The following is a 27941-nucleotide window of genomic DNA, read 5'->3' on the forward strand; positions in this document are numbered from 1 at the left end:
AGCGGATACAGTAGATGAGGTTGGAGGAGGTGCAAGTGAACCTCTGCTTCACCCAGGGCCTTTTTTTACAGCATTATGGGCCCCCGGGCAAAGCAGTGTACTGGGGCCCCTACCGTTACTCTCCCCCATCCCCCTTTCCCTACCAGCCCCCCCCTGTCGTGCCGGCGAAAAGCACTTACCGAAAAGCACTTAGCGATGGACTTAGGGTGCTAATTTGTTGCGAAAAGCACTTACAGATGCTGTGAGAAGCACTTAGGGATGGAAAATGTTGCGAAAAAAGCACTTATTGAACCTACATTTTTAAATTAGTATTTATTTATTGCAAGTCACTTAACATACACAGATCAGCATGGGGCCCCTATGCTCGTGGGGCCCCTGGCAAGTGCCCATCAGGCCCATGCATTAAGACGGCCCTGGCTTCACCTGGAAAGACTTGGGTCCTTGGATGGAGTCGAAGTGGGAGATAAAAGGACAGGTGTTGCATCTCCTGCGGTTGCAGGGGAAAGTACCTGGGTAGGGGTGGGAAGGGACGATTTGACCAAGGTGTTTCAGAGGGAATGGTCTCGGCGGAAAGCAGAAAGGGGTGGAGATGAGAGGATATGCTTGGTAAATGTAAAAATTGTCCCTAGTGGGTGTAGGATAGTGTTAATGTGCGGGGATCGCTGGTCGGCGCGGACCCGGTGGGCCGAAGGGCCTGTTTCCGCGCTGTATCTAAACTAAAGATCAAGGAAAATGTCGATCATTGTTAGCTCGGGGAAGTTGACAATGAAGCATACAAAGATAAGATTTAATCAGGACAATCAGACTGGTCGGTAAATTAGGAGGGGGAGGGATGGAGAGAGAGAAACCTCGAGTTTAAATTCCATTTGGAATATTTTGGAGAACCAAGCGAAAGCAAGGGTTAACGTGGATCTATAGACGATGACGTTGTGGGTCGCACGGACGCCACCTCTACCCTTGGTGGCGACCAAGGCGCACGCGGCCAGGAGGGTCGGTGCGTTAGCGTCACCACGGCAACCCCGGGAAGCAGCCCTGACCGAAAGGGCGGCTCCGTGAGGTCACGTGTCACGGCAAAGGCCATTGGGTGGGAATCCGCCTGTGGTGCTCGCGGCAGGCGATGACGTGCCACTGGTGACGTCACGGCGGTGGCCGCGACCGCGCGCGCACATGGAGAGCGGGGAAGGTTTTCCACCCGAGGTGTCGCTCATCCCTCTCTCCCTCCAGAGACGCTGCCGGTCCCGCTGAGTTACTCCAGCACTTTGTGTCCTTCCGTGTAAACCGGCATCTGCCCGCCCTCCCTCCCTTCCACCACATCATGGAGCGCGCGTTCCCCTACTCGCTCTTCCCCGCCTTCTACTCCCCGGGCCCCTTCGCCGCGCAGAGCCGGCAGCTCGGCGACTGCGGCAGGTACGAGCACGTCCAGCCCTTCGTTGCGGAGGCCGAGGAGCAGCAGGTGAGAGTCTTCCATTGCAGCCCTCCTACACTACAGTTAAAAGAGTCGGGCCAGGCCTGGCGGAAGCTGCAGCAGGGGGGAGGGAGCAAGGTCTGAAACCGGGCTGAGGGCTAGAGGGGGCAATTCCTTGCCTCGGGTTGTCGACTTAATCTGACATTTACAATAATCAGCGTCGACCCTTCATAGCCAAGGCATACAGCATTGAAGCGTCTTACTCATAGAAGATGATGGTAGTGGTGGAAGTGGTATTCTGGCTGAACATCTGAGATTCATGATGTTCTGCAGGGGAGATAGACACATACTGGAGTAACTCAGCAGGTGAGGAAGCATCTCTGGAGAAAAAGAATAGGTGATGTGTCGGGTTGAGACCCTTCATCGGACTAAGAGTCAGGGAGGGGGACACTGGAAGTATGGGAAGTTATAGAAAAAAAAGTTCTGCAGGAATCTGCTGGGATCTCTTTCGTTTGTGATTATACAGTATTAGGTGATTGCACGTAAGGTCAAAGTGCGTGACGCACGGAGTCGCTTAAGTCATCTGGAGGACATGGCAGCTTACACCAGTAACACATGCAACACGTACATTCTTATCTTTAAAAAGCCGCCAAAAGGCCAATTTTTGTGCTGTAAAAAATGAGCAAGAAGCTGGAGGATCTGGCGGAGGAAGAGGAACCGGGAGAAGGGCTGCCAAGCCCGCAGACGCAAGAAGCAGCAGGGAAGATCTAGTGGCCAGAGATCCTAGGGTGACGGAGGAACTGAAGGAAATCCACATTAGGCAGGAAATGGTGTTGGGTAGACTGATGGGACTGAAGGCTGATAAATCCCCAGGGCCTGATGGTCTGCATCCCAGAGTACTTAAGGAGGTGGCGCTAGAAATTGTGGATGCATTGATGATCATTTTCCGATGTTCTATAGATTCAGGATCAGTTCCTGTGGATTGGAGGGTAGCGAATGTTGTTCCACTTTTTAAGAAAGGAGGGAGAGAGAAAACGGGAAATTATAGACCAGTTAGTCTGACATCAGTGATGGGGAAGATGCTGGAGTCAATTATAAAAGACGAAATTGCGGAGCATTTGGATAGTAGTAACAGGATTGTTCCGAGTCAGCATGGATTTACGAAGGGGAAATCATGCTTGACTAATCTTCTGGAATTCTTTGAGGCTGTAACTAGGAAAATTGACAGGGGAGAGCCGGTGGATGTGGTGTACCTTGACTTTCAGAAAGCCTTTGACAAGATTCCACATAGGAGATTAGTGGGCAAAATTAGAGCACATGGTATTGGAGGTAGGGTACTGACATGGATAGAAAATTGGTTGACAGACAGAAAGCAAAGAGTGGGGATAAATGGGTCCCTTTCAGAATGGCAGGCAGTGACTAGTGGGGTACCGCAAGGCTCGGTGCTGGGACCGCAGCTATTTACAATATACATTAATGACTTGGATGAAGGGATTAAAAGTGCCATTAGCATATTTGCAGATGATACAAAGCTGGCTGGTAGTGTGAACTGTGAGGAAGATGCTATGAGGTTCCAGGGTGACTTGGACAGGTTGTGTGAGTGGGCGGATGCATGGCAGATGCAGTTTAATGTGGATAAGTGTGAGGTTATCCACTTTGATGGTAAGAATAGTAAGGCAGAGTATTATCTGAATGGTGTCAAGTTAGTAACGAGATCTGGGTGTCCTAGTGCATCAGTCACTGAAAGGAAGCATGCAGGTACAGCAGGCAGTGAAGAAAGCCAATGGAATGTCGCCTTCATAACAAGAGGAGTTGAGTATAGGAGCAAAGAGGTCTTCTGCAGTTGTACAGGGCCCTAGTACCTGGAGTACTGTGTGCAGTTTTGATCTCCAAATTTGAGGAAGGATATTCTTGCTATTGAGGGCGTGCAGCGTAGGTTTACTAGGTTAATTCCGGGAATGGCGTGACTGTCCTATGTTGAAAGACTGGAGCGACTAGGCTTGTATACACTGGAATTTAGAAGGAAGAGAGGAGATCTTATCGAAACGTATAAGATTATTAAGGGGTTGGACACGTTAGAGGCAGGAAACATGTTCCCAATGTTGGGGGAGTCCAGAACCAGGGGCCACAGTTTAAGAATAAGGGGTAGGCCAATTAGAACTGAGATGAGGAAAAACATTTTCAGTCAGAGAGTTGTGAATCTGTGGAATTCTCTGCCTCAGAAGGCAGCGGAGGCCAATTCTCTGAATGCATTCAAGAGAGAGCTAGATAGAGCTCTTAAGGATAGCGGAGTCAGGTGGTATGGGGAGAAGGCAGGAACGGGGTACTGATTGAGAATGATCAGCCATGATCACATTGAATGGCGGTGCTGGCTCGAAGGGCCGAATGGCCTCCTCCTGCACCTATTGTCTAAGACGTCTGGCCAGCCGGCGGGAGAAGGGGGAAACGCGGCCGGGAAGGGAGGCAGGAGAGCAAGGCCGAGAAGCAGAGGGCCACCGACTGGCCAGCGGGGGGAGAAGGAGGAGGAGGAGCATGGAACGGGGTTGAGCGAGCTGGGAGATGAGCAGCGGGAAGAATCTGAGCCGAGGTGCCTGGAGGTCTGCAGGGGCAGAAGCCGCGAGCGCTGGAGGTTGGCGACCTGCCTGAGGGCGAAGGGCCCAGGGAGGAAAGGCTCGACGGCCTTGGAGGAGGAGTCGGTGGAAGGCGAGGAGCAGAGTGTCAAGCTGGAAGAGGACCAGGGAGAGGCCGATCGGCAGCGAAAGCTGGGCTGGGCGCCGAGGCGGGGGACCAGGCCACGGCTCTGCCCGGCGGCCCCAGCCTCGAGGTGTTGAGCGCCGGCCAAGTGGAAGCAGACCCCGGCTGACGGAATTTAATGACGAGCGGGGAGAAGGGCTAGAGGGCCAGCAGGAGCGGCGAGGGGCCAAAGAGCCGCAGGATGCGAGGCGCGGAGCAGGGGCGCCGAACCTGGGGGAGTAAGGAACGCAGGAACAGGGAGAGGTGTCGGGACACTCAGAGCGCCGGGAGGGAGCCGGAGACGGGCTGATGGGAGAAGACCAGCCGGGCCGGGCCAGCTGCACTGAAAGCCCTAGTGTTATTTGAACTGAAAATAATAATGTTAAAAACAGTATTTTAAAATTTCCCCTTTGTCGGTTGCTTTATTATGGTAGAAGTGTAAACTCAAATTACGGAACAAAACAGGGTGGGGGTGAACTTACTTTTGAAAAGTTGGCAGTGGTAAACGGGACGAAGAAGGTTGGGAACCCCTGGCCCTGCCCCAGTGAGTGCTTGTCTGCAGTACACGTCGTGCCCTCCAGACGGCGTTGCATGGCAACAGCGGGCGTGACCTCGCCTGCCGTGCAACCACTCAATATAAAGACTGGGACGTCAATACGATACGATAAAACTTTATTCATCCCCGGAGGGAAATTGGTCTAAGATGGGTTGATGAGTAAGTATTCAGACAACGCCAAATTTAGTGGAGTATTGGACAGTGAAGAAGGCTGTCAAAGTATACAGTACTGCAGTACAGCACCTCATATTTCGCCTGGGCACCTTGCAGCCCAGTGGTATGAACATCGACTTCTCCAACTTTAGATAGTTCCTATGTCCCTCTCTTTTCCCCTCCCCCTTCCCAGTTCTCCCTCTATCTTCCTGCCTCCACCTATATCCTTCCTTTGTCCCGCCCCATGACATCAGTCTTAAGAAGGGTCTCGACCCGAAACGTCACCCATTCCTTCTCTCCTGAGATGCTGCCTGACCTGCTGAGTTACTCCAGCATTTTGTGAATAAATACCGTCGATTTGTACCAGCATCTGCAGTTATTTTCATACTGCAGTATATGGATCAGCTCCAGAATGGGTGAAAAAAATGGTAGATGAGGTTCAATCCGAGCAAGTGTGAGATGTTGCACTTTGGGAGTGTGAATGGGGAAACTATACAGTTAATGGTAAGACTCCTAACAGTATTGATGTAGAGAGGGATCTTGGGATCCAATTCCATAGCTCTTTGAAAATGACAACACAAGTTGAGAGAGTGGTGAAGGTGTATGGTATACTTTCTTGATTAAAAAAATTATGTCATCTGCTTGAGGAGCCTCCCTGTAACTGCATTTGTACTACCTGCTTCAACTATTATCTTTGGTGGTGAATTCCATCCCCACCCTTGCCCCTCTTTGATTGTAGATGTCTGAATTCTTATTGGAATTTTTTGCTGATGTTCTTAGATTGATGCTGACAAACTATGCTCAGTCCACACTTTAGGAGAGGGGGTTGGCCATTTGGTTACTCAAGCTTTCTCTGCCAATTAAACATAGAACAGTACAACATAGGAACAGGCCCTTTGGCCCACAACATCTATGCCGAACATAATGCCAAGATAAACTAATCTCCTCTGCCACCACGTGATCAATATCCTACCATTGCCTGCATAGCCATGTGCCTACCTAAAGCATGTTAAACACTACTACTGTATCTTCCTCCACCACTATCTTATGTTTTTTTTAAAAAGTGCCTCACGCTTCTTTAAACTTTGCCCCTTTCATCTTAAATGCAATTGACATTTAATAGGATCATGAATAAATCACTGAAGTATTGAATCATTGATCTGATTATAACTGTAACTCTCAATTCCTTTCCACCTGCGGGTAGCGTTTTCCCCAATCTGTCCACCTGTACCTTAAAAATATTCCAAGACTGCTTTCCACCTTTCTTTGAGGATGAGGTCCCAAAGACTGGACTGGGATAATACATTTCACTCAGTCAGAGTCTTACAGCGTGGAAACAGGCCCTTTGGCCCAACTTGCCCACACCGGCCAACACATCCCATCTACACTAGTCCCACCTGCCTGGATTTGGCCCATAACCCTCTAAACCGATCCTATCCATGTATCTGTCTAAAAGTTTGTTAAACATTACGATAGCATCTGCCTCAACTACTTCCTCTGGCAGCTCGTTCCATACACCTATACTCTTTATCTGTCTTAAATGAGCAGTCTTACTATTGAAGTAATCCCTTAGTGTATATTCTTGTGTTCATAGAAACATCCTCTCAATATCCTGTTGTCTCCTTGGGATATTGTATGCTTATTTGAAATCTCCTTCCACTCCTAGAAACTTCAACAGATGCAAGCTTGCATGTACAACGTTTCCTCATAAAACGACCTTCCCGTTCTAATAACCTTTTTCTGAATTATTTCCTACACATTGACATCCTATCTTAAATAAGAGAAGAATACTGTTTTCTGTTATGGTTTCACCAATGTCTATTATAAAGTTGTTTAGGCATCTCTCAAAATTAAGATGCTATATATAGGCTCCAGTGCGGTATAAATGTATTATCAGAATTTCAAGCCACTCTAAAGGATATGTTTTTTTATTAGCACTAAAGTTTAAATGTTTAATTGTCACATTTTCTTGAATCACTTTTTAATGTTTGTTTATAATTGCACACCATTGCTGTTGTAGGAAACAGAATTGAAATGGGCTGCCCTGAACTGTTTGAAACGAGAGAACTGGGAACCATTGGAACCTGTTTCAATTCCACTACTTCCTGCCAAAACAGGTAATGAAAATTTGATTTTATTAAAGAAGGTACGAATACCATTGCGTATGGCTAAAAAATAAATCACGTGTATTAAGAAAATGCTTTGTTTAGCTTTTTTGTCTGTTATTTGTGCTTTTTCTGCAGAGATTTTCTGTGCCCTTATCATGGATTTAAAATGTTATTTTGGGAACCAGAGCCCAAAAAATCTGAATTTGCAAGCTCTGCATTCAAAAAACAAATGGTTGGAATCACATAGCATGTCAAGGAGCATCTGCAAAGAGAATGAAAATCAATGTTTTAAGTTCATTATCTTTCCATGAGATGTTGAAGGAAAAGGACCATTGATCTGAAGTGTTAACCTTTCTGGAAGCTATATTTTTTTAACATGGCCACCCGTGTAAATAAGTACTTTATATATTTTTTAAAGTAGAAGTGATAAAATTTCAAAAATAGTCTTAGCTGTTAAAGCAGCGCAGTCAACAAAGTGACTGAGGGGGGGAGCAGACAAAGTGATGGCCAACAGGCACAAGCGGCAGCTGGTGAGAAGGAAGGGAGCCCCACGGTGACCGAATGTCCTGACGGTGGCGACAGCTTGAAGAAAGTGCTGTTGGCCAGGGGCTACAAAATGGACTGTAACGTGAGCCACAACAACAGCTGCATCAACTGGACTGCGGCAGCTCACTGGTGCAGACCAGCGACATCACCTAGTTTTAAGGTGCTGGAATAACTCAGCAGGTCAGGCAGCATCTCTGGAGAACATGTTTCGGGTGGGGGCACATCTTCATGTTTTGTATTCTCCAGCATTTGCAGTTCTTGGGTTCTGTCTAGTTTTATTGTGGTTCCGACGTGTAAAATCTGACTTGCATAAGGGTTTATGGAACATAACCCTTGTGTAAGTCAGGGAGTGTCTGTACATGGAGATGGTGGATGAGGACAAGATTGGGTATTACTGCAACATGTATTATGTTTAAAACTGTATTATGATGGAACACTATTCATCATAAACCCTCAGAAAGGATGATCAGTTAGCCATGATACTGGGAAAAGATGGATCCTTTGGAACAGATGTGGAGTCATCACTTTCAAGAAATTTTTAAATTATCAAGAATATCTGTCAATTTTTTTTCTCATCTGTGCCCTTGTTATAACATATTTGGGACCTACAATGGTCAATCAACATTGAAGTTAGTTGTGAAATACACACAAACAAAAGAGAAAGTGTTTTAAATCTGATTCCTATCTTTTTTCCAAAAAAACATTTAGTCATTTTATAAGAAATAACTTTATAGGGAAGTTATGTTTTAGTTTGGTTTATTATTGTCACGTATACTGAGGTACAGTGAAAACCTTTTGTTTGCCTGTATAATTGTTCCTAAACTGCTTCATTTTCCTCTTAAGGCTGCAAGTTCCATCCAGCAAGTCTAGAGGAACTTACATACATTGGGAGGATAACGGCAAGAGGAGAAAGAGAAGCAATGACAATGTGCCCGCTTAATTTCACAGAGCAGGTTTGTTTTGAGAAAAGATGTAAATTAGGCTTAAATGAAAACTTGTCTCATGCTGCATGTTAGAAACATCAGGTACCTATCTATGCAAATTCTATTTATTAACACTCGGTCCATATGCTAGTGTGCATGGTGATTCAAATACAAGGTCCAAATGCTTAAATATTGGGAGAGTGCCTGTGCTATCACCTCCTCTAAATTTCTTAATCCTTACCGTAAGTTCTCTCGTTATAGACATCTGTGCCATGGGATACATTTCTATAGACCTCATGTATGACCCCCTTCAACCCCTGGCCTTCTTTGTTCCAAGAAGAATAAACTCCTTTTTGTAGTCTCATAGTTGAAACATTCCATCCCAAGCAACAATCTGGTGAATCTCTTCTCGTCCCTCCCCAGCACAAAAACACAAATACTACAGTGTGGCAACCAGGACAGCACACAATATTTTGACTGTGGCCTAATCAATGTTTTGCAGGTTGTACCAAGTCACACCTATATTGTATGCCACAGCTAATGAGGGCAAGCATCCAGCATGTCGCCATCTACCTGTGCTGTCACTGGGCTTTGTCCCAGAATACTCCTTGGTGTCCAACCATTCATTTTATATGCTTATCCTTCAGAGATGCTCAAAATGCAGCTTCTCACACTTATTAGGATTAAATTCAATCTCTATTGCTTTGCATATCATTCCTTAACGGAAAATTTGTCCGTATCAATTACGTCAATTTTTCTGTCATGTTAGCATGTAGATCACAATCTGAAGAGCAAAGTGATATGAAGTGTAAATTCATAATATAGAGCTATATTCTGTGTACCACTCCCTCAAATTCATACCTGCCTGATTGCTAATGCATAATGCTAACCTGGATTTTATACCTCTGCTAAATCTTTTTAATAAAGAGATGAGCCTTCTATGAGCTACTTTCATTATTTGGCTAATGATTTAATGTCTTTTGTAGTCATGATTGGCCAATTTTTTGTTTATAATAAAATATTTCAGAACTCTCACGTGTTGTCTAATCTGGTATGCTTGCTTTACTTTATTCTATGTTTTTTATGACTTGCATATCATTAGGTCAATAGAGAAATTACATCTGAATTATGTTGCAGGTTTTGCTGTTATTCTTTTTGAAATCCTGTATGGTATTTAAAATAATTTATATGCTGGTTCCCCACCAGCATACAGAGCAGACACAAAATGCTGGAGTAACTCAGCGGGAAGGCAGCATCTCTGGAGAGAAGGAATGGGTGATGTTTCGGGTCAAAACCCTTCTTCAGCATTTAGAGTAGTTTGTTTTATTTTGATTTTTCTTGAATGCTGTTACTAGTATTCCTTTTCTAACTTTAAAGATGGCTAACTTCTTCCTTGATCATTATAATGATGCCTTCGGCTCAATGGGCAAACTTCTAGAAGAGCACTTCTATTTTGGTGAACCAGTCCTCAGGGTAAGAATTATTTTTAACATACTATCTTATTCCTGCTTGATACTGGGCCACTTTACATTTAATGTGGCAAAATGTTGCATTTAGAAATTTGTACAAATGTAAGACAAATGGAAAGAAATCTTACTGTGGGTGAATTGTTCCAGAAACCAATTTATATCCTAAATATCTGCCTTGCACTTACTTACAAACTACTCTGCATAGAATTTTGAACCATTTTATTGTTTATTTGCTGGTACTCCCTCTTGGACTAGAAACAAAATATTAAAGTGCAGCAATAGTTAAGTTGTAAATAATCAGAATAACACAACAATTGCCTTGGAATAAACTTCAAGCAAAATGTTGTCAGTTTTACTATTAGTTAGTTTAAGAGAAAGGGAAAAATGCTAGTTTCCGAACTCTGGAAACATGTATATGTCTGGAATTTATTTTTTTGTTTCTGTTAATATGACTGCAATAGTAATAGTATTTACACATTAAGGTACCCAGATAGGTAATGACCCAAAAGACAATTTACGTCTGTTATTAGTAATGTTGAGCAGGACATAATGGGGGGGGGGGGAAGGGTTGTTGGAATTTTGCTAATATTCCCTACATTCTGGGTTATGAGAAACATAAAAACTGTTGTCCGACCACCTATTCACCCATTGTTTTTTGTATTTTGTCTTCATTTTCAACACATGAGCTTCCTCCATCGCAGTGAGACTTCTAGATAATCTTTTGAAGCAGCAGGGGTTGTTATTAAATTATCATTGTTCTGTTGCAACAGCTTAATTCTGTAAAACATCGGAACCTTTAGTTATATGAACAGCTTGGATGTCTGGCTTGACCAGTTGCCTGATGCTGTCCACAGTCCAATTCTGCTTTCCCCAGATTGTGTTGAAGTTAGGAATCGCTGCAAATACATTGACATTTGGAAGTTTACATCACTGTCGAGTGTGCTTTGGCCATAGTTTTATTACTACACTTAGCTCCCCACTTAATCTTGGCTCTTGATCTGTGGTTTGGTAGATAAAGGACATAAGGTGCTGGATTAACTCGGGTCAGGCAGCATCTCTGAAAAACATGGATAGGTGATGTTTCAGGTTGAGACTCTTCTTCAGACAAATTGTGGAAGGGGGGAGGGTGAGAAGAAACAGGACAATGCATGCCAGGTAATAGATTGACAGAGAAGAGGGTTTTTTTAAACAGGTAGAAGGTTGAAACAGAAATATGAACAGTAGGTGTGAGAGGTTTGAAAAGTTTGTGGTCAGGGGGAAGAAAATAGAGGGGTTGGGGGGCAGTGAAAGGGAGAAATAGGTGGGAGTCCAGGGGAGGAAGCAGGTGGGAGGAAAGAAGGGGGGTGGTGGAGAAAAGGGCGGGGTTAGAGGTTACCTAAAATTGAAAAATTCAACTTGTATACCATTGGATTGTAAGCTACCCTAGCAGAATATGAGGTGCTATTCCTCCTTGCTTTGGAATGTTGCAGTACCTCTTTAATCTGTTATTCTATTCTCAGCCTATAAAAAAGGGCAACCTGAGTGCTGCATAAAGCTCCTTATCCACCTGTTTTGTTACTTATAGGGATCTGTGATCATGCACAGACGTCTTTGTTCTTCTATACTCCTCAGCAATCTACTACTTATTGTGAATTGCTGTTGCCTGTTTGTTTCCCTAAATTCAATGGAGCCTACAACTTTTGGATTTGGAAGGCTTGATTTGTTAGAAACTCCATATTTAACTTTGCGTTCAGAGGTTTCATTGTTGCACCTGTATCAGTGCAGAGGAATCGTCTAAAATGCGCATTCGTCTGTAACTGTGTTCTTTCTTCAAGGGAAAAGCAAGGAAGACAGCAATAAATGTTAACCATCTGAAGATATTCACAGAACGAATAAAAAGGAGAGAGTAAGTGACTTCAATTTATTAGAGGAGGGAACACATTGTTAAATTGTCTCTTTATAGAGTTTCCTCAAGTAAAAAAACTCCAGCAGGGTAACATCTATGGAGAGTTCATGTTCCAGGTCAATCTAGGGAAATGGTTTGTGAATTGAAAAGACTGTTTCTCTTGATACTGCCTGATCTGTTGAATCTTTCCAGCATATTCTTTGTGTCAATTTCTAGCATTAATAATATGTTTTTGTGCAAAATTATTTCTCTAGTTCATATATTACTGATAACTTATTTAAATAAAAAACTTAAAAATAAAACTTTACATTAGCTGAAGGAAATGAACACTATTTTGCAATGCTATATACATTTTAAGTACTGACATTTGTATTAGATTCACTGGATTGCGATGGTATCGTTTTAAAATATTAAAGTTCCTTGGGTGTACGTGCTGTGAACAATTCAGTAGAGTTACTGTCTTAAGTAATTAATAATATGCTAGAGAGCTAGATAGAGCTCTTAAGGATAGCGGAATCAGGGGGTATGGGGAGAAGGCAGGAATAGGGTACTGATTGAGAATGATCAGCCATGATCACATTGAATGGTGGTGCTGGCTCGAAGGGCCCAATGGCCTACTCCTGCACCTGTTGAATATTGTCTATCCTTAAGAGCTCTATCTTGCTCTCCCTTGAAAGCATTCAGAGAATTGGCCTCCATTGCCTTCTGAGGCGGAGAATTCCACAGATTTACAACTCTCTGACTGAAAAGTTTTTCCTCATCTCCGTTCTAAATGGCCTACCCCATATTCTTAAACTGTGGCCCCTGGTTCTGGACTCCCCCAACATTGGGAACATGTTTCCTGCCTCTAACGTGTCCAACCCCTTAATAATCTTATATGTTTCAATAAGATCCCCTCTCATCCTCCTAAATTCCAGTGTATACAAGCCTAGTCGCTCCAGTTTTTCAACATACGACAGCCCCACCATTCCAGGAATTAACCTAGTGAACCAACGCTGCACGCCCTCAATAGCAAGAATATCCGTCCTCAAATTTGGAGACCAAAACTACACACAGTACTCCAGGTGCGGTCTCACTAGGGCCATGTACAACTGCAGAAGGACCTCTTTGCTCCTATACTCAACTCCTCTCGTTATGAAGGCCAACATTCCACTGGCTTTCTTCACTGCCTGCTGTACCTGCATGCTTCCTTTCAGTGACTGATGCACTAGGACACCCAGATCTCGTTGTACGTCCCCTTTTCCTAACTTGACACCATTCAGATAATAATCTGCCTTCCTATTCTTACCACCAAAGTGGATAACCTCACACTTATCCACATTAAACTGCATCTGCCATGCATCTGCCCACTCATACAACCTGTCCAAGTCACCCTGCAACCTCATAGCATCTTCCTCACAGTTCACACTGCCACCCAGCTTTGTGTCATCTCCAAATCAGGACTGAGAGTGGAGAGGAAAGATGCCAAATATTCAGAGGAAAGGGAGAAGGGGGAAATAGTGAGACAGAAGCGAGAGATGATTGGTGGAATGGGGAGAGGCAAAGGAAAACTGGCACATGGAGACAGATAGGGGAGCGGGAGGGAGGGATAGAGTTGGTAGGCAGAAGTAGGGTCTCGACCCGAAACGGAGTCTGAAGAACAGTCTCGACCCGAAACGTCACCCCTTTCCTCTTTCCAGAGATGCTGCCTGACCCGCTGAGTTACTCCATCATTTTGTTTCTACCTTAGAAAAAAAAGTCTGGACAGCTTGAGGAAAAAAGGCAGATGGAACCAGGGGTGGGCGAAGTTGGAGGTAGTGCTGGAAGTAGGGAAAGTGATAATGGGAGTCTTTGAGGGAGAGGTGAATAGCAGAATACCAAAACCAGATGGGAAAGAGGGAATAAAGCGGTGAAATATGTGAAGTTGTTGAATAGAAACAAACTTCCTGTAGTATTTATTGGCAAGTGTTGTTATGCTAAAAACCTCCAATGCTTATTATATAGTATGTCAATTTTATTAAGATCTAAAGAAATTTATAGACCCCTGTTCTAGCATTTATTCTAATGTATGGTCTTTATATAGATGCCCACTTTCCAGTGCAAGTAAACGTGCAAGACGTCTAAATTTGTTGTTGCGAGAGTCTATTTTTGACATTCCACCAAACCTGTTGGCAGAAAATATTCATGAAGAAATGAAGATTCAAAGAAACAAAATTCTATTTGATCATGCTGCCACTGGAGGGGCTCTGGTATATTGCCCTTTTTCCAAAGGAGCCTGTTTGGAAGAAGGGTGTTTGATCTATCCCAGCAGCACATCCATGAACTTGCTTAGTATCCTTTTCAGTAGATGTTATCATATAACTAAATGCTTAGTCCAAAAGAGTTTTTAAAAAGCATCCTAAAGTTGAGGAAAGAAGAAAACATTTTGGCGTTGAAATTCCAGAGTTTTGGGACTTGACAGCAGAACTCATGACCATTGTGTGAAGGGCAAGGGCATCTAGGATTTCAAGAGACCAGCACTAGAAGCGTGTTATGACCTTGGATGTTAGAAGAACCGAAGGAGGCTTACAGAAATATGAGAGGCGATCGTATAGAAATTCAAAATTAGCATCTTGATGTTAAAATGGAGGTGTAGTCTTGAGAAGGAAGCTGTGAAATTGAGCTCTGGCCAGGTGGGAAAAGTTCAGATTGTACGTTGGTAATTAGAAATGGTATTGTTTGTCAAATATAATAACCCACCAATGTGGGAGATCTTTGTGCATTCATTGTTTAATATTATAGTTTAAAAACGTACAGTGCCATATAGTACAGCTTTATTTGTTATCTTAGTGACAAAAGGGTCAAGAACCGGGGGATGTAGAATCAAATAATTTGCATGAGGGCCAGAAGAGAAGTGAGGTAAGAAGGAATGTAGGAACAGGACATGTAGAAGCTGGTTTGCAAAAAAAGACAAAGTGCTGGAATAATCAGCCGTTTAGACGGCATTGCTGGAGAACGTGGAAATGTGTATTGGGCTGGGAAGGGTCTCAACCCCAAACGTCACCTATCCATGTTCTCCAGAGATGCTGCCTGACCCATTGAGTTACTCCAGCACTTTGGTGCTTTATATATCTGAAAAGAAAGAATTAACATGTTTGTGGTAGAAGGCAGAGGAATGGAAATGGCTTGAGTGCATTTATATAGAGCTAGGTTGGATGCAACAAGTTAAATTTTCCCTATGCTTTATCCTTTCCATTGATTATGAAATGACGCCACCACACAGTTTAATTAGTAGGTTATTGGGCAAATTATATCTGGATTATACAGGGAAATAATCCCGAGATCCCAAATGGAGTTAATTGAATAGTTTTCAAAGATTTGACATGGATCTGATAGGTCAAATGTTGTTCCTCACTTTTGTAAGATTCTTTTTAGGATGGTAATGAATAGCTTTGTGGCATTATTGAATAAGACTGTAGGAGAAATCTAGTTACTTGCAGCAATCAAAAGCAGAGGGGCAAGAGCAACAGTGCCTTCTTCCACCCACAGTGCTTAACGTGATATTTGAAGTGCATTTACTATTTTTGTAGACAAATACAGCCACTGATTTCTCACATCAGGGACCCAGGTCCAGAAAGAGATCAAGTAAGTTAATTAAGATGAAGTCAAGGAATGAAAATGCATTGAAAGGGAATTCTCTGGTCATTTTACATTTTGCCATGGTAGGCTGTTGTGTTAGTGAACATAACAATTGATTCTCCTTTTAATGTCTTACTAAAAGATGGCATTTAAGTAATACAACATTTTCGCATTAAAGCAGCAAATGGTCAGCCTACATTAAGTACTCGAGTTTTAATCCTAACACTGACGTTAGGGCAAGAGCCAAATTGCTATTTCCCCACCTCTTTTGTTTAAAACAAAACTTTTTTTCAATTTTTATTTTGAAGATTGCACCATGCTATTTTAGCAATGGTTAATTGGGTGTTTGTGGTATTGCATAGTAGAATCTTAAGTATCAGTACTTACTGAATTTAGTATCTGAACCTGGGTCTCCACCAAAGATAAATTTAATATACAAGTAAGGCACAGTCACAGATGCATGGTAACTAGAGAGTTTTGTCAGAAAGCTATAAAGTCAGATTTTTAAGTTTACCATTCTGCTGGTGAATCAATGAGAGAGAGGTATGAAATGTGGAGAACTGGCAAAATCAGTCTTCTTAAATTTCCTTTATACTTAAGCATCAGATTTCCACAAAATCGCACTACATTGTGAGCAAGATAAAATGCCAAAATTTGATGCAAAGTTTAAGCCAGTGAAATTTAAGTTGAAGGGTAGAATCCATCAAATCAACTCCAGTGCTTTGGAGGAAGAAGGTAATTATAGATGTAAACTGGTGAAATTTACAATATTAATTTTCCAAATTGTATTTTAAATGGAAAAAATAAATCATATCATATCATATCATATATATACAGCGCGGAAACAGGCCTTTTCGGCCCACCAAGTCCGCGCCGCCCAGCGATCCCCGTACATTAACACTATCCTACACCCACTAGGGACAATTTTTACATTCACCCAGTCAATTAACCTACAAACCTGTACGTCTTTGGAGTGTGGGAGGAAACCGAAGATCTCGGAGAAAACCCACGCAGGTCACGGGGAGAACGTACAAACTCCTTACAGTGCAGCACCCGTAGTCAGGATCGAACCTGAGTCTCCGGCGCTGCATTCGCTGTAAAGCAACAACTCTACCGCTGCGCCACCGTGCCGCAAATGTTTGCATTTATATTAGCACACTGGTATCCTAAAGCACTATACATGACAGTATAATGTAGTAATTATGATAACAATTTACAAACAGTAGAGTCTTGTTATAAATATCATCAGTGGCAGAGAATTTGAATAGTACCAAATAATGTAAGAGAATGTGAAGAACAGACTCTTCAGCCTGCAATATCTGTGCCTAACATGATGCCAAGACCATCTCTCATCTGTCTGGACAAAATCCATACCTCTCCAATCCCTGCATATCCATGTGTTGATCTAAAAGTCTCAACCACCATCTACAGCAGCAAGTTCCAGGCACTCACCACCCTTGTTTTTTAAAAAAATTGTCCCACGTGTCTCTTTTAAACTTTGCCCTACTCACATTAAAGCTATGCCCTCTAGTATTTATTTTTCCATCCTGGGAAATAAATTCTGACTATCTAACCTAGTCCAGTTGTAATTTTATATACTTCTATCAGGTCTCCGGCCTCAACTTCCGGTGCTCCAGAGAAAACATTTGTCTGTCCAATCTGTCCCTGTCGCTAATAACCCCTGATTCAGGCATCATTCTGGTAAACCTTTGAACCCTCTCCAAAATCTCCACATCTTTGCAGTCATGGGGCGATCAGAACTGCACGCGATACTCCAAATGCAGTGTAACTAAGCAAAGTCCTATATAGGTGCATCATGACTTCCTGACACTTCTACTCAATGATACGGCCTATGAAAGCAAGCACACCATATGCCTTCTTCACCATTCTATCTACTTCTGTTGTCACTTTCAAGAAGTTTTGGACTTGGACCTCCTCTATTACATCAAAGTATATCTGGTGCTATGTTTATAATTAAGCATTCTACTTATTTAATTGTAATTCCTTCCCTTTTGATACATGGATTATAGTTTTAATTTTTAAACTAAACCTCCAAACTTTTCCAAACGGCAGTTTTTGTAGGGGTTCGCTCTGATTATCATTGTGGGGTATGGAGACTCTCTCATGAAATGAATCCATCTGCCTTACAAGTGGTTCAGACAAAACAAGTGGCCACATGCATTAATGTCAGGTAAGGATTATGATCAGAGTCCTATATTTACTGGAATATTAATACTAAGTACTTTTAACCTGCATATTATACATTTTGCTAAATCGAGAAACAAAGCTCCGATTAAAAGGTCCACACTTGTGCCATTTTGGAATATAGTTAGAAACTGCAGCGTTTCCACAGAATTTGTGCTTGTTTCTAAAACTCATTTTGTCTATCTGCACAAACTATAATTGAGTGAGGAGACATAAAGAACTGCAAAAAAAAGTACTTATGTAACTCAGCGGGTCAGGCAGTGTCCTTAAGTTATATGGGTTACACTTCTGGCAATTGTACGATATGGGGTTATTAAGGGATATATATTCTTTTGTATGCAGTGTGTTCACTTTTGTACTAATTGTTAATTTTTCTCAGTCTAATTTATAAAAAGAGAATCAAAATCTGTAAAGAGTGGGATTAATCTAAAACATATTAGTAAAGTGGAACATGGGGTCTTCAATACAAAACATGCCACTTAAGTAAAAAGATGTTAAAACATTTCCCTTGACTTTTGAGATTTTCCATTGATAATCTCCCGTAGAAATTATGGGGTTTGTACTGTTAAATTTCTTTAGTTATAATCTTTTATCCTTTTATCAGCCCTCATGTGCCTGGCGAGCTGGTAATTGCCAGTGAGTGTGGAGCTGCCTATCTTTGGATCCTGGACAAAGGGTAAATGCAAATGCACTTAAACTTTCTGTAGACTAAGTTAATTATGTAAATGTAGAGTAAAATATGTTCTTCTTTCGAGTTGAAGATGTGGAATCTTTTTATTCTTTCAATTATATAATCCAGTGATTTATTCATGTAAAATCTTTACCAATTGCAAAATACATTTTGACAGTAAACAAGAGTTGTTTTATTTTGGTCAGATTTCAAATAATAATGTGTAGGCACAAAGGATAAATGTTGGCTACTGGTGTATTGCATAGAAGAAATTATTATAGACTTAATTGCACATTTGGTTTGCTGTTTGACAATACAAACCATTTAACATCTTGATTTTATTTGCCAATAATCACTGTTGCCTCCACAGAGTACTTCTGTTTGATCCTATTCATACCTATTTTGGTTAAAAACAATTACAATGGTTTTTTCATCAGATGTTTCAGTCTCTTTGTCCTGGTGAGCATATTCTGTCAAAATTGCAGATAGATTCAAATTTCAAGGGAGAAAATAGAGAAAACCATTTTCCTTCAAGCTTCAGTACTGGCCTAAGGTGTGACCCTTTCTGGTGATCATGAATTGTAGCATGGGGAGGCTTTTCTGAATTATATAGAATCATTTAACAGTCCCTTAGTTCTGCAAAGCTACAAATTCTATCCCCAATCTTACAGTTATCAGCTGCACAAAATAATATGTATGGTGTTGATTTTGATCTGTAAAAATGAAGTGCAATAATTTGTGTACATTTTTGGCTTTCTATTTAAAAATCGGTGGCATATGCTGTTGACATCTTTGTCTTTGAAAATTTGGCCATGTTTTGAAATGTTCAATGTTTTGCTCCACCCCTTATGTGCAATTGAGGTGTAATCTCACTCTTTTGGTGTAATCTTCAGACGTTGATTAGGGGAAACCATGTCTTCCCTTGCTCTTTCTCATTGGGTCATTGTGAAGGCCGAACATGACTAAACAGGAGAGACACAAAATGCTGGAGTAACTCAGCGGGACAGACAGCATCCCTGGATAGAAGGAATGGGTGACGTTTCGGGTCGAGGCTCTTCTTCAGACGTAAGGTCATCTTCTGAAGAAGGGTCACGACCTGAAACGTCACCCATTCCTTCTATCAGGAGATGCTGCGTCCCGCTGAGTTACTCCAGCATTTTGTGTCTATCTTCGGTGTAAACCAGCATCTGCAGTTCCTTCCTGCACATGACTAAACAGGAATCTTATATTCCCTGTACAAAGGCCATGTAGACGGATGAGTCTGCAAAGATTTCAATTTGTTTGTAGACGTTTGCTTGTGTTGTAAAATTTAGGTTCATGGTACACTGCACTTTATCTTAAGATTTGATCCGTAGACTAATTTTTTAATGCACAGGTCCCTTTTCCTTTTGATCTTAGCCTTCGGAAAATAAGAAAAGAAACTGAGAACCTCTACTTCAATGCTCAATTATCATGGAGGTGGTGTGACTTCACAGCTCACCCACGGGTGTATATGTATGCGGACAGAACTGGACTTGACCTAACCGATGTGAGGGTAAGAAGAAGTTCATTTAATTTCATTACAGTTTTAGAACTGATGGATTAAGGAATATTCTGTAATGTTTTGGATTATCAGCCGTTGCTTTTTCCAATTCTTTCTCTCAATCCTCACACCATGAATTATAGTTTAATGAAGTTTTAGACATTATATACTGGTATGTTTTTTAATGCCCAAGTAATTTTGTGATGGACATTTGTCTGAAAATAATTCAAGCTTTAACTTCGGTCATTGCATAAGAAGCATTTCATGATAGCAGTGGCAACCAGAGGGGCAGAATACTACAAAAATTAACTAAACCTCTCAAATATTTATGAACTTATGTCAGCTGAGGATGTTTTTAAAATTTAAGTGGCATTGGTGTCAACTGCAATGGCTTTTTCATCACCTTTTATGGGAATTCATTCACTCTTGTCGATACCAACCCACATGGTAATAAAACCTAGGGTTATAATAGATGTTTAGGTTTATTATTGTCATGTGTTCTGAGGTACAGTGAAAATCTCTGTTTTGCATGCTATTCAATTAAATCAGATAATATAACATGCATACAATCACATCACTCAAATACACCTAAGGGAAAGATACAGAGTGCAAAATTAAGTTCTCAGCTTCATAGTTCAACAGTCCCAGAGACAAAATCTAATGTCTACATTGAGATAGATGAGAGTCAGACTGTACCTGAGCTTTCAGAAGCTTAATTTAGTTTAGCGATACAGCACAGAGACAGACCCACCGAGCCTGTGCTGACCAGTGATCCCCGCACACTAACACTATCCTACACACACTAGGGGAAATTTACAACTTTACCAAGCCAATTAGCCTACAAACATGTATGAATTTGGAGTGTGGGAGGAAACCCGACCTCCCAGAGAAGACCCATGCAGGTCACGGGGAGAATGTACAAACTCCACACAGTCGGCACCCGTAGTCAGGATCAAACCCGGGTCTCTGGCGCTGTAAGGCAGCAGCTCTACCGCTGCGCTGCCCGAGAACCTGAGAACAGAGGGGAAGAAGCTGTTCTTGAGTGTAGTGGTGCATGCTTTAAAGCTTCTCTACCTTCTTCCCAATGGGAGCTAGGAGAAGAAATTATCATGATGGGAAAGGTGTTTGGTTATGTTGGCTGCATTCCCAGAGCAGCGTGAAGAGTAGATGGAGACAATGGTGGGGAATTTGGTCTGTGATGGATTGGGCTACATCCATATTTCTCTGCAATTTCTTGCGGTCTCGGACAGAGCTGTTCCCAAACCAAGCTGTGATGCAAGCTGTATGCTTTCTATGGTGCTTCTGTAGACGTTTGTAAGAGTTACTAGAGACAACTCAAATTTTGTTAGGTTCCTGAGGTAGTGGAGGCATGATGTGGTTTCTTGGCAGACACTTCATTGTGGTTAGTCCACGACAAATCGTTGGTAATATTTACGCCAAGGAACTTGAAGCGCTCAACCATTTTCACTTTGGCACCAGTGATGCTGATTTGTGGCATGAGCTCCACCACACTTCCTGGTGTCTACTGTGGGCCTGTTATGACAGGGGGCAAACTTCAGTGGGTCAAGGCTGTCTGGAAGGCTGGAGTTAATGTGTGCCATCACCTGACTCTCTAAGCACTCTATGATAGTGGATGTCATAGCCACTCGACTGCAGTCATTAAGGCACACTGCCTTACTTTTATTTGTCTCCGGATTGATGTGGTCTTCTTGAAGCAGATGGGAACCTCTGAATGGAGTAGTGAGAGGTTAAAGATATCTGTGAATACCCCTGCCAGCTGGTCCTCGCAGGTTCCTGAGGACGCAGCCAGGGGCTCCATCCGGGCCAGTTACTTCCCACGCAACCGCCTTTCACATTTCTGCTTTAACATTGAGATCACGTGCAATTTATTAATATGCATCTTTACGAAGTGAATGAAGAACAAGTTTTATGGTCAGAATTTTTAAATTAATCCGTTTGATGATCTAATATAAAATAATGTGCATACATCTTTTTTCATTCAATTTAAAAAAAAAATTGGGAATAAGATATTTTAATGCTCTACATTAATGCTCTACATTTTTATGAAACCATCGTCTAATTAGAAGGATGAGAGGGGATCTTATTGAAACATATAAGATTATTAAGGGGTTGGACACGTTAGAGGCGGGAAACGTGTTCCCAATGTTGGGGGAGTCCAGAACCAGGGGCCATAGTTTACGAATAAGGGGTAGGCCATTTAGAACGGAGATGAGGAAAAACTTTTTCAGTCAGAGAATTGTAAATCTGTGGAATTCTCGGCCTCAGAAGACAGTGGAGGCCAATTCTCTAAATGCAGTCAAGAGAGAGCTAGATAGAGCTCTTAAGGATAGCGGAGTCAGGGGGTACGGGGAGAAGGCAGGAACGGGGTACTGATTGAGAATGATCAGCCATGATCACATTGAATGGCGGTGCTGGCTCGAGGGGCCGAATGGCCTACTCCTGCACCTATTGTCTATAATTACCTGTATTTGTAATGCATATGGAGAAATAGTGGTGGAGCAGGAAGCACTGCTGCCTCACTGTTCTAGCAACCTGAGTTTGATTTGATCTTAGCTGCTGTGGATTTGGAATTTGCATATTTTCTGTGTCACCTTATGGGTCTCCTCCCACATCCCAAAGACCTGTTAGCTGTTGCGATAACTTGCCTTGGCCAATTGACATTGGAATCGGTGGTGGTAAGAGTATCAGAGGGAATTGGTGGTCCTATTAGGGAGAATAGACCCGAAATGTCACCCATTCCTTCTCTCCTGAGATGCTGCCTGACCTGCTGAGTTACTCCAGCATTTTGTGAATAAATACCTTGGATTTATGGATTGTTCTTATAATTGAGTATTGACACTATGGGCCCGATGTAAGAAAATATGAAGGCAATGATTAAGTTTAGGATTGGAAATTCATTCATCTTTAAATTTTTATTTTTATTTAGGCTGGTGACAGCTGTAACCAAACCTTGTTTAAGATGGGGGCTGCCGCTGACTGCCAAAAAGGTGAACGTGTGATTTTTCCCAAACACCTACGAGATGTAAATCCGTACCATTATCTAATTACCACACAGGTCTGTGTTCTTTAATCTTGTATATTTGCAATTATCTGAGTCTTTAATTGTCATAAAGAATGTCAAACATAAACATAAATTATGCCACCTGGTGACAAATGTGTATCTTATTGTTTTTGAAGGGCAGATTATGAATTGCGGCTTGATTTTAAGTGACGGGATTTAGTCTTCAGTCTTTAATTATTTTAAGCGTCCCTGCTAGCATTTCTTCCTCTATTTATTTCATTTGCTTTTTGAAGTTTTGTTTGCGCTGATTGCTATTATGTTTGTTATAAAAGAGTAATTGAGCATTAATATAATTTGATTTAATTTTAATGTTTTAACATTTGTCATGAGGAAATGGGATAAGATTCTTCTGTACTGCACTTCACAAGTAAAAAGCCTGCAAAAACGTACTTTGATATTTACATCAAGATGAGCCAGTGAACCTGGTGGAAGACAAAATAAAACGAATAGTAGAAAATTAAAGCAAAGAGTTATTGCCCATTTAGTTCTGCACCCTACTATTTGTCAAGTCATGTTTTATTTTTTAAACTTTTTTCTACTAATTGTGCAAAATTTGAAATTGATATTTATTGTAGACGGTACACGCTGCTTGAATTCTAACTAATACTTTTTCAAATGCAGTATTCTGCCTACATTGTCGATGAACGATTCTGTACTGTACCTGTTCTGAAATGGAACCATATGTTGGAATCACCACCAATGTTTGCACAAGTTGTCAGTGGGGCATTAACGAACAGAACAAACAAGATTGTTTTAGGCACTCAGCGTACTCAAGAGATGTTACTTCTGCAATATTCAGGTGATTAATTTCAAACCAATCACAAGAAGGCATATGGAATACTGGCCTTCTATAGTCTCGGCAATGAATACAGAAGTAGTTAGACTATGCTCCAACTTTATGAAACATTGGTCAAATCTTAGATGCAGTACTGCATGCAGTTCTGGTCGCCATGCTATAGGGAAAGATGAGCGAATATAGGAGGGGGTGCAGAGGAGATTCACCAGGATTGTTGTTTGGGATAGACTTTAGTTATTAAGAGAGACTGGAGAAGGTAAATCTGTTCTTTGTGGAGTGGAGGAGGTTAAGCGGAGACAAGATTATGATGTATAAAATTGAAAGATATAGATTGGGGAGATTGCAGGAAACGGGTGGGGGAGAACATAGATTTAGGATAAGGGGAAGAGTTTTAGAGGAGGTATGAGGGGCATCTTCTGGCCCATGAGACAAGTACCTGGAATGCACTGCCTGAGAGAGCAGTTAAAGCTGGATTATTAACAGCATTTAAGTGTCTAGATATTAATTTGAATCATTTGGGCAAAAAAGGCAAAGGACCAAGGGTTGGAGATATGGGGAAGCTATATTTTTTCTCTTGGAGGCAGAAGTATGTATCAGATCTTTGTGTAGAGACTTTCAGAAACAAAATACTGTGATTTCCTTCCACCCACGTGGAAAAGCTGTGTAGAAAGTTATGGAATTAATTGCTTTATTTTCTTTGGCAAAGACTGTTTGAAACTCCATATATATATATATATATATATATATTGTTCTGCTGGACTGTGATTTACTATACATTTTATTTTGCTAGGTGGGACACAGCTGCCTTGCCAGTCATTTGGGCCTCCACAGAAACTCTCCAGTATTTGTGACATAATGCAACACTTGCCAGTTAGGATCCCCCCCTTAAATGAAGTGGTTGCTGGGAGATTGCAATCTGCTGGGGCAGGTGAGGTCTGATTTTTTTTTTTAATACTTGAAATCATCTCGGGGATAATTACCAAATGTTGCAATTATCAATCATAATATATTAATTTATAATTTTAGGTATTAAGATATCTAAAATACTGAAAGATTATGAATCAAAATAACATTGGGGTAACGTTTCACTGTGCTGATGGAAGATCGTAGTAACTACTGTAAATAAAACCATTTTGCTTTCTAACAACAAAGTACTAGGGTATTGAAACAATTTGTAGCTATTTACATTGTTTGTGAGAATAATCACAATTTTATGTTTATATATATTTTGTTCTGCAGGACTTGCGACACTTTACCATGCTCGTGGCAAAAAGACGTTGTCTTTGTTTCAGCTGAATGTGGCCGGAGACCTATTTTACCAGACTCTGGCCCCTCGGAAGTTATCAGCTAAAGGGAAAAGGACATTACAAGCCACAAGAACTACAGCTGGAAGTGAACATGAACCAGATGATGCTACTTTGGGTGATGGGGTACAATCAATAAATCATGACAAAGAACTAAGGCCAGATGGAGCACATGATCTGGCACTGGGTGAAAGTGAAAGACAGGAAGTGTCTCCATCAAGGGTAGTAGATAATCAAAGATTACAACCATTGACCAAGCAGGGTACCAATACACTTTCAACGCCTAGTCGTGCTGCTCTTGCCATGTGCCGAAAGTGGATGAGGTCGTTCTTAAAAAAGCAAGAAAATGTTCAAAATGATTGTGAAGCGCTTCAAAAATATTCTGGCCTCAGTACAAAGCGACTGTTCTTGCATAAGGCATTTAGTAATGATAAAGAATCAAATGACACCTACAGAGAAATATGGAATCATATGAAAGGAGTTCTGGAAAAGAAGGAAGTGCTTTGCCATAATACTTTTCCAATGCTTGATCCTGTCAGTCTCCCAGATGTTGTGGATCCTTCAGTGTGGACGGATGAGTTGAGTGAAAGACTTACAGCATCATGGGATGGTAAGTGGAATGAGTGGTGGGCAGAAAAATTAGATGTGAACCGGGACAAAAAAATCCGAGCGTTGCGAGCAAAAAGAAGGCGGGAAAAGTTATCTCGAGCGGGACAACGAAGAGGACTGACGGGGAGCTTCACATCCTCAGTGTCTGGTTTGTCAGACTTCAACGATTTTTCAGGTTGGAGTAAATCTTCTGTGGTGGATTCAGAACAAAGTGATTATTTATCTGGAACAGAAAGTAATATCCTATCCAATAAATCTCTAGAAATGTCAGTTGAGAAAGTTACTAAAGATTGTGCGTCAGAGTTTGACGTTCAACCCTATGTGTCTGGCATAGAACAGAGCCAAACATCAACACCTGCATTTTTACAAGAAATGCAGTTGTTCAGTATTCCCAAAGAAAGAAAGAAAATTCTTCAAAATTATTTAGTTGCACTTGAAGATTGTCCACCCCAAGGTTCTCAAGAAGACACAATGAGCTGGTCACTGCCATTAGCTTCCTCAACACAGCTGTCATTGGGCGAACCTTCACAACAGACATCCACTTGTGAAATGTCCTGCCTACCAGTGCCTCGCAGTCAGTCTAAATTGTCTCAGCCAAAAAAGAAAAGGGCCAGAATGGGGTTTTAGAAATGACAATATTGAATTATCATTTTGTAAAGAATTGCCTGCCATGTATGTGAGCTAAATATGTAAATCAACCATTTATTTTGCAAAACAATAATTGTGTTTAAACCTAAAGTATATGAAGAATTTACTAGCAGATGACCGGTTTATCTTTCAATTTGTTAATATTAGACTCAGAATATTTATTTGCAAACAAAACATTGATGTGATAAAATTATTTTTGTTTGGTCTTTTTGTTTTCTGAACAGTTGTATGATTGATGTGCCTTCTGGGCCAAGATAACCAAACTGATTTGGAAAATGGTCTTGAGTATTTTATAAAATGTAAATTATGTATGTAGGTGGCAACTCTTTCATTGCATGATTAAAAATCTTTTTTTCCTAATAAAACAACTGTCAGAACTTAAGTTTATTACTTTGAACATACTTTGAACATTCAGTGATTGCATTTTGTATAGCTAAATATAGTTCCTAATCATAACAATATGTAGGTAGAGAAGTGTTCTTCAGTGCTTGGAATGCTATTTCTGGATTGTCTTAAAACAATCCATTGCACCACCATGGCCCATTTTAAGTGTTCAATGTTCCAATGATTATAGTAATAGAGTCATAGTGATACAGCATGGAAACAGGCCCTTTGGCCCAACTTGCACACACCGGCCAATGTGTGCCAGCTACACTACTCCCACCTGCCCTCGTTTGGTCCATATCCCTCCAAACCCGTCCTATCCATGTACTTGTCTAATTGTTTCTTAAACGTTGGGATTGTCCCAGCCTCAGCTACCTCCTCTGGCAGCTTGTTCCATACACCGACTACACTTTGTGTGAAAACGTTACCCCTCAGATTTCTATCAAATCTTTTCCCCGTCACTTTAAACCAATGTCACATCTCCAAGTTTGCGGATGACACAAAGCTGGGTGGCAGTGTGAGCTGCGAGGAGGATGCTATGAGGCTGCAGGGTGACTTGGATAGGTTGGGTGAGTGGACAGATGCATGGCAGATGCAAATATAATGTGGATAAATGTGAGGTTATCCACTTTAGTGGCAAGAAGAAGGCAGATTATTATCTGAATAGTGTCAGATTAGGAAAAGGAGGTGCAACGAGACCTGGGTGTCCTTATACATCAGTCACAGAAAGTAAGCAAGCAGGTACAACAGGCAGTGAAGAAAGCAAATGGCATGTTGGCCTTCATAGTGAGAGAATTTGAGTAGGCTCGATGCAGGAAAAATGTTGCCGATCTTGGGGGAAGTCCAGACCAGGGGGCCACAGTTTAAGAACAAGGGGTAGGCCATTTAGGACTGAGATGAGGAAAAGCTTTTTCACCAAGAGAATTGTGAATCAGTGCCACAGAAGGCAGTGGAGGTCAATTCACTGGATGTTTTCAAGAATTAGATATAACTCTTACGCCAAATGGAATCAAGGGATGTGGGGAGAAAGTAGGAATGGGGTACTGATTTTGGATGATCAGCCATGGTCATATTGAATGGCAGTGCTGGCTTGAAGGGCCGAATGGCCTACTCCTGCACCTATTTTCTGTTTCTACGTCTTCTGGTCCTCAATTCATCCACTCTGGGCAAGAGACTCTACATCTACCCATTTCCTCCCATGATTTTATACACCTCTATAAAATAAAGTATTTATTTGGCTCGGAGTCATTAGAAATCTAGCTTTCAGCCAGTTCCAATGGTTCCAAGCCAAAAGGAACTTTAAACTGAATTGTGAATCGTTAAGAATGTGTGAAAGATGACACTGC

General features: G+C 41.6%; 1 protein-coding gene across 2 annotated transcripts; it reads left to right on the plus strand.

Annotated features, from left to right (window-relative positions):
- Positions 1–1052: 1052 nt before the first annotated feature.
- Positions 1053–26581, plus strand: taf1c (TATA-box binding protein associated factor, RNA polymerase I subunit C). Of its 2 annotated transcripts, none has more exons than XM_078395959.1 (14): positions 1053–1453; positions 6868–6964; positions 8345–8454; positions 9802–9897; positions 11708–11778; positions 13841–14088; positions 15976–16110; positions 17449–17566; positions 18185–18256; positions 19649–19784; positions 22720–22848; positions 23476–23653; positions 24441–24578; positions 24890–26581. In XM_078395959.1, the coding sequence occupies exons 1-14, from the start codon at positions 1316–1318 to the stop codon at positions 26188–26190; spliced, it is 2967 nt and encodes a 988-aa protein (XP_078252085.1). In that variant the 5' UTR covers positions 1053–1315; the 3' UTR covers positions 26191–26581. The 2 variants fall into 2 exon arrangements, with proteins under 2 accessions (XP_078252085.1, XP_078252094.1); XM_078395968.1 differs by having other exon boundaries at positions 15982–16110.
- Positions 26582–27941: the final 1360 nt, after the last annotated feature.

The sequence above is a fragment of the Rhinoraja longicauda genome, chromosome 1 (genome assembly GCF_053455715.1).
Source record: "Rhinoraja longicauda isolate Sanriku21f chromosome 1, sRhiLon1.1, whole genome shotgun sequence".
NCBI classification, from domain to species: domain Eukaryota; kingdom Metazoa; phylum Chordata; class Chondrichthyes; order Rajiformes; family Arhynchobatidae; genus Rhinoraja; species Rhinoraja longicauda.

Excerpts from the sequence above, each read along its gene's own strand:
- taf1c (XM_078395959.1), top strand. The coding sequence starts at position 1,316 with ATGGAGCGCGCGTTCCCCTACTCGCTCTTCCCCGCCTTCTACTCCCCG. Across the intron at positions 14,089-15,975 it reads CACATCCATGAACTTGCTTA|CATCAGATTTCCACAAAATC; the intron begins GTATCCTTTTCA and ends TTTATACTTAAG. Across the intron at positions 23,654-24,440 it reads GTTACTTCTGCAATATTCAG|GTGGGACACAGCTGCCTTGC; the intron begins GTGATTAATTTC and ends TTATTTTGCTAG.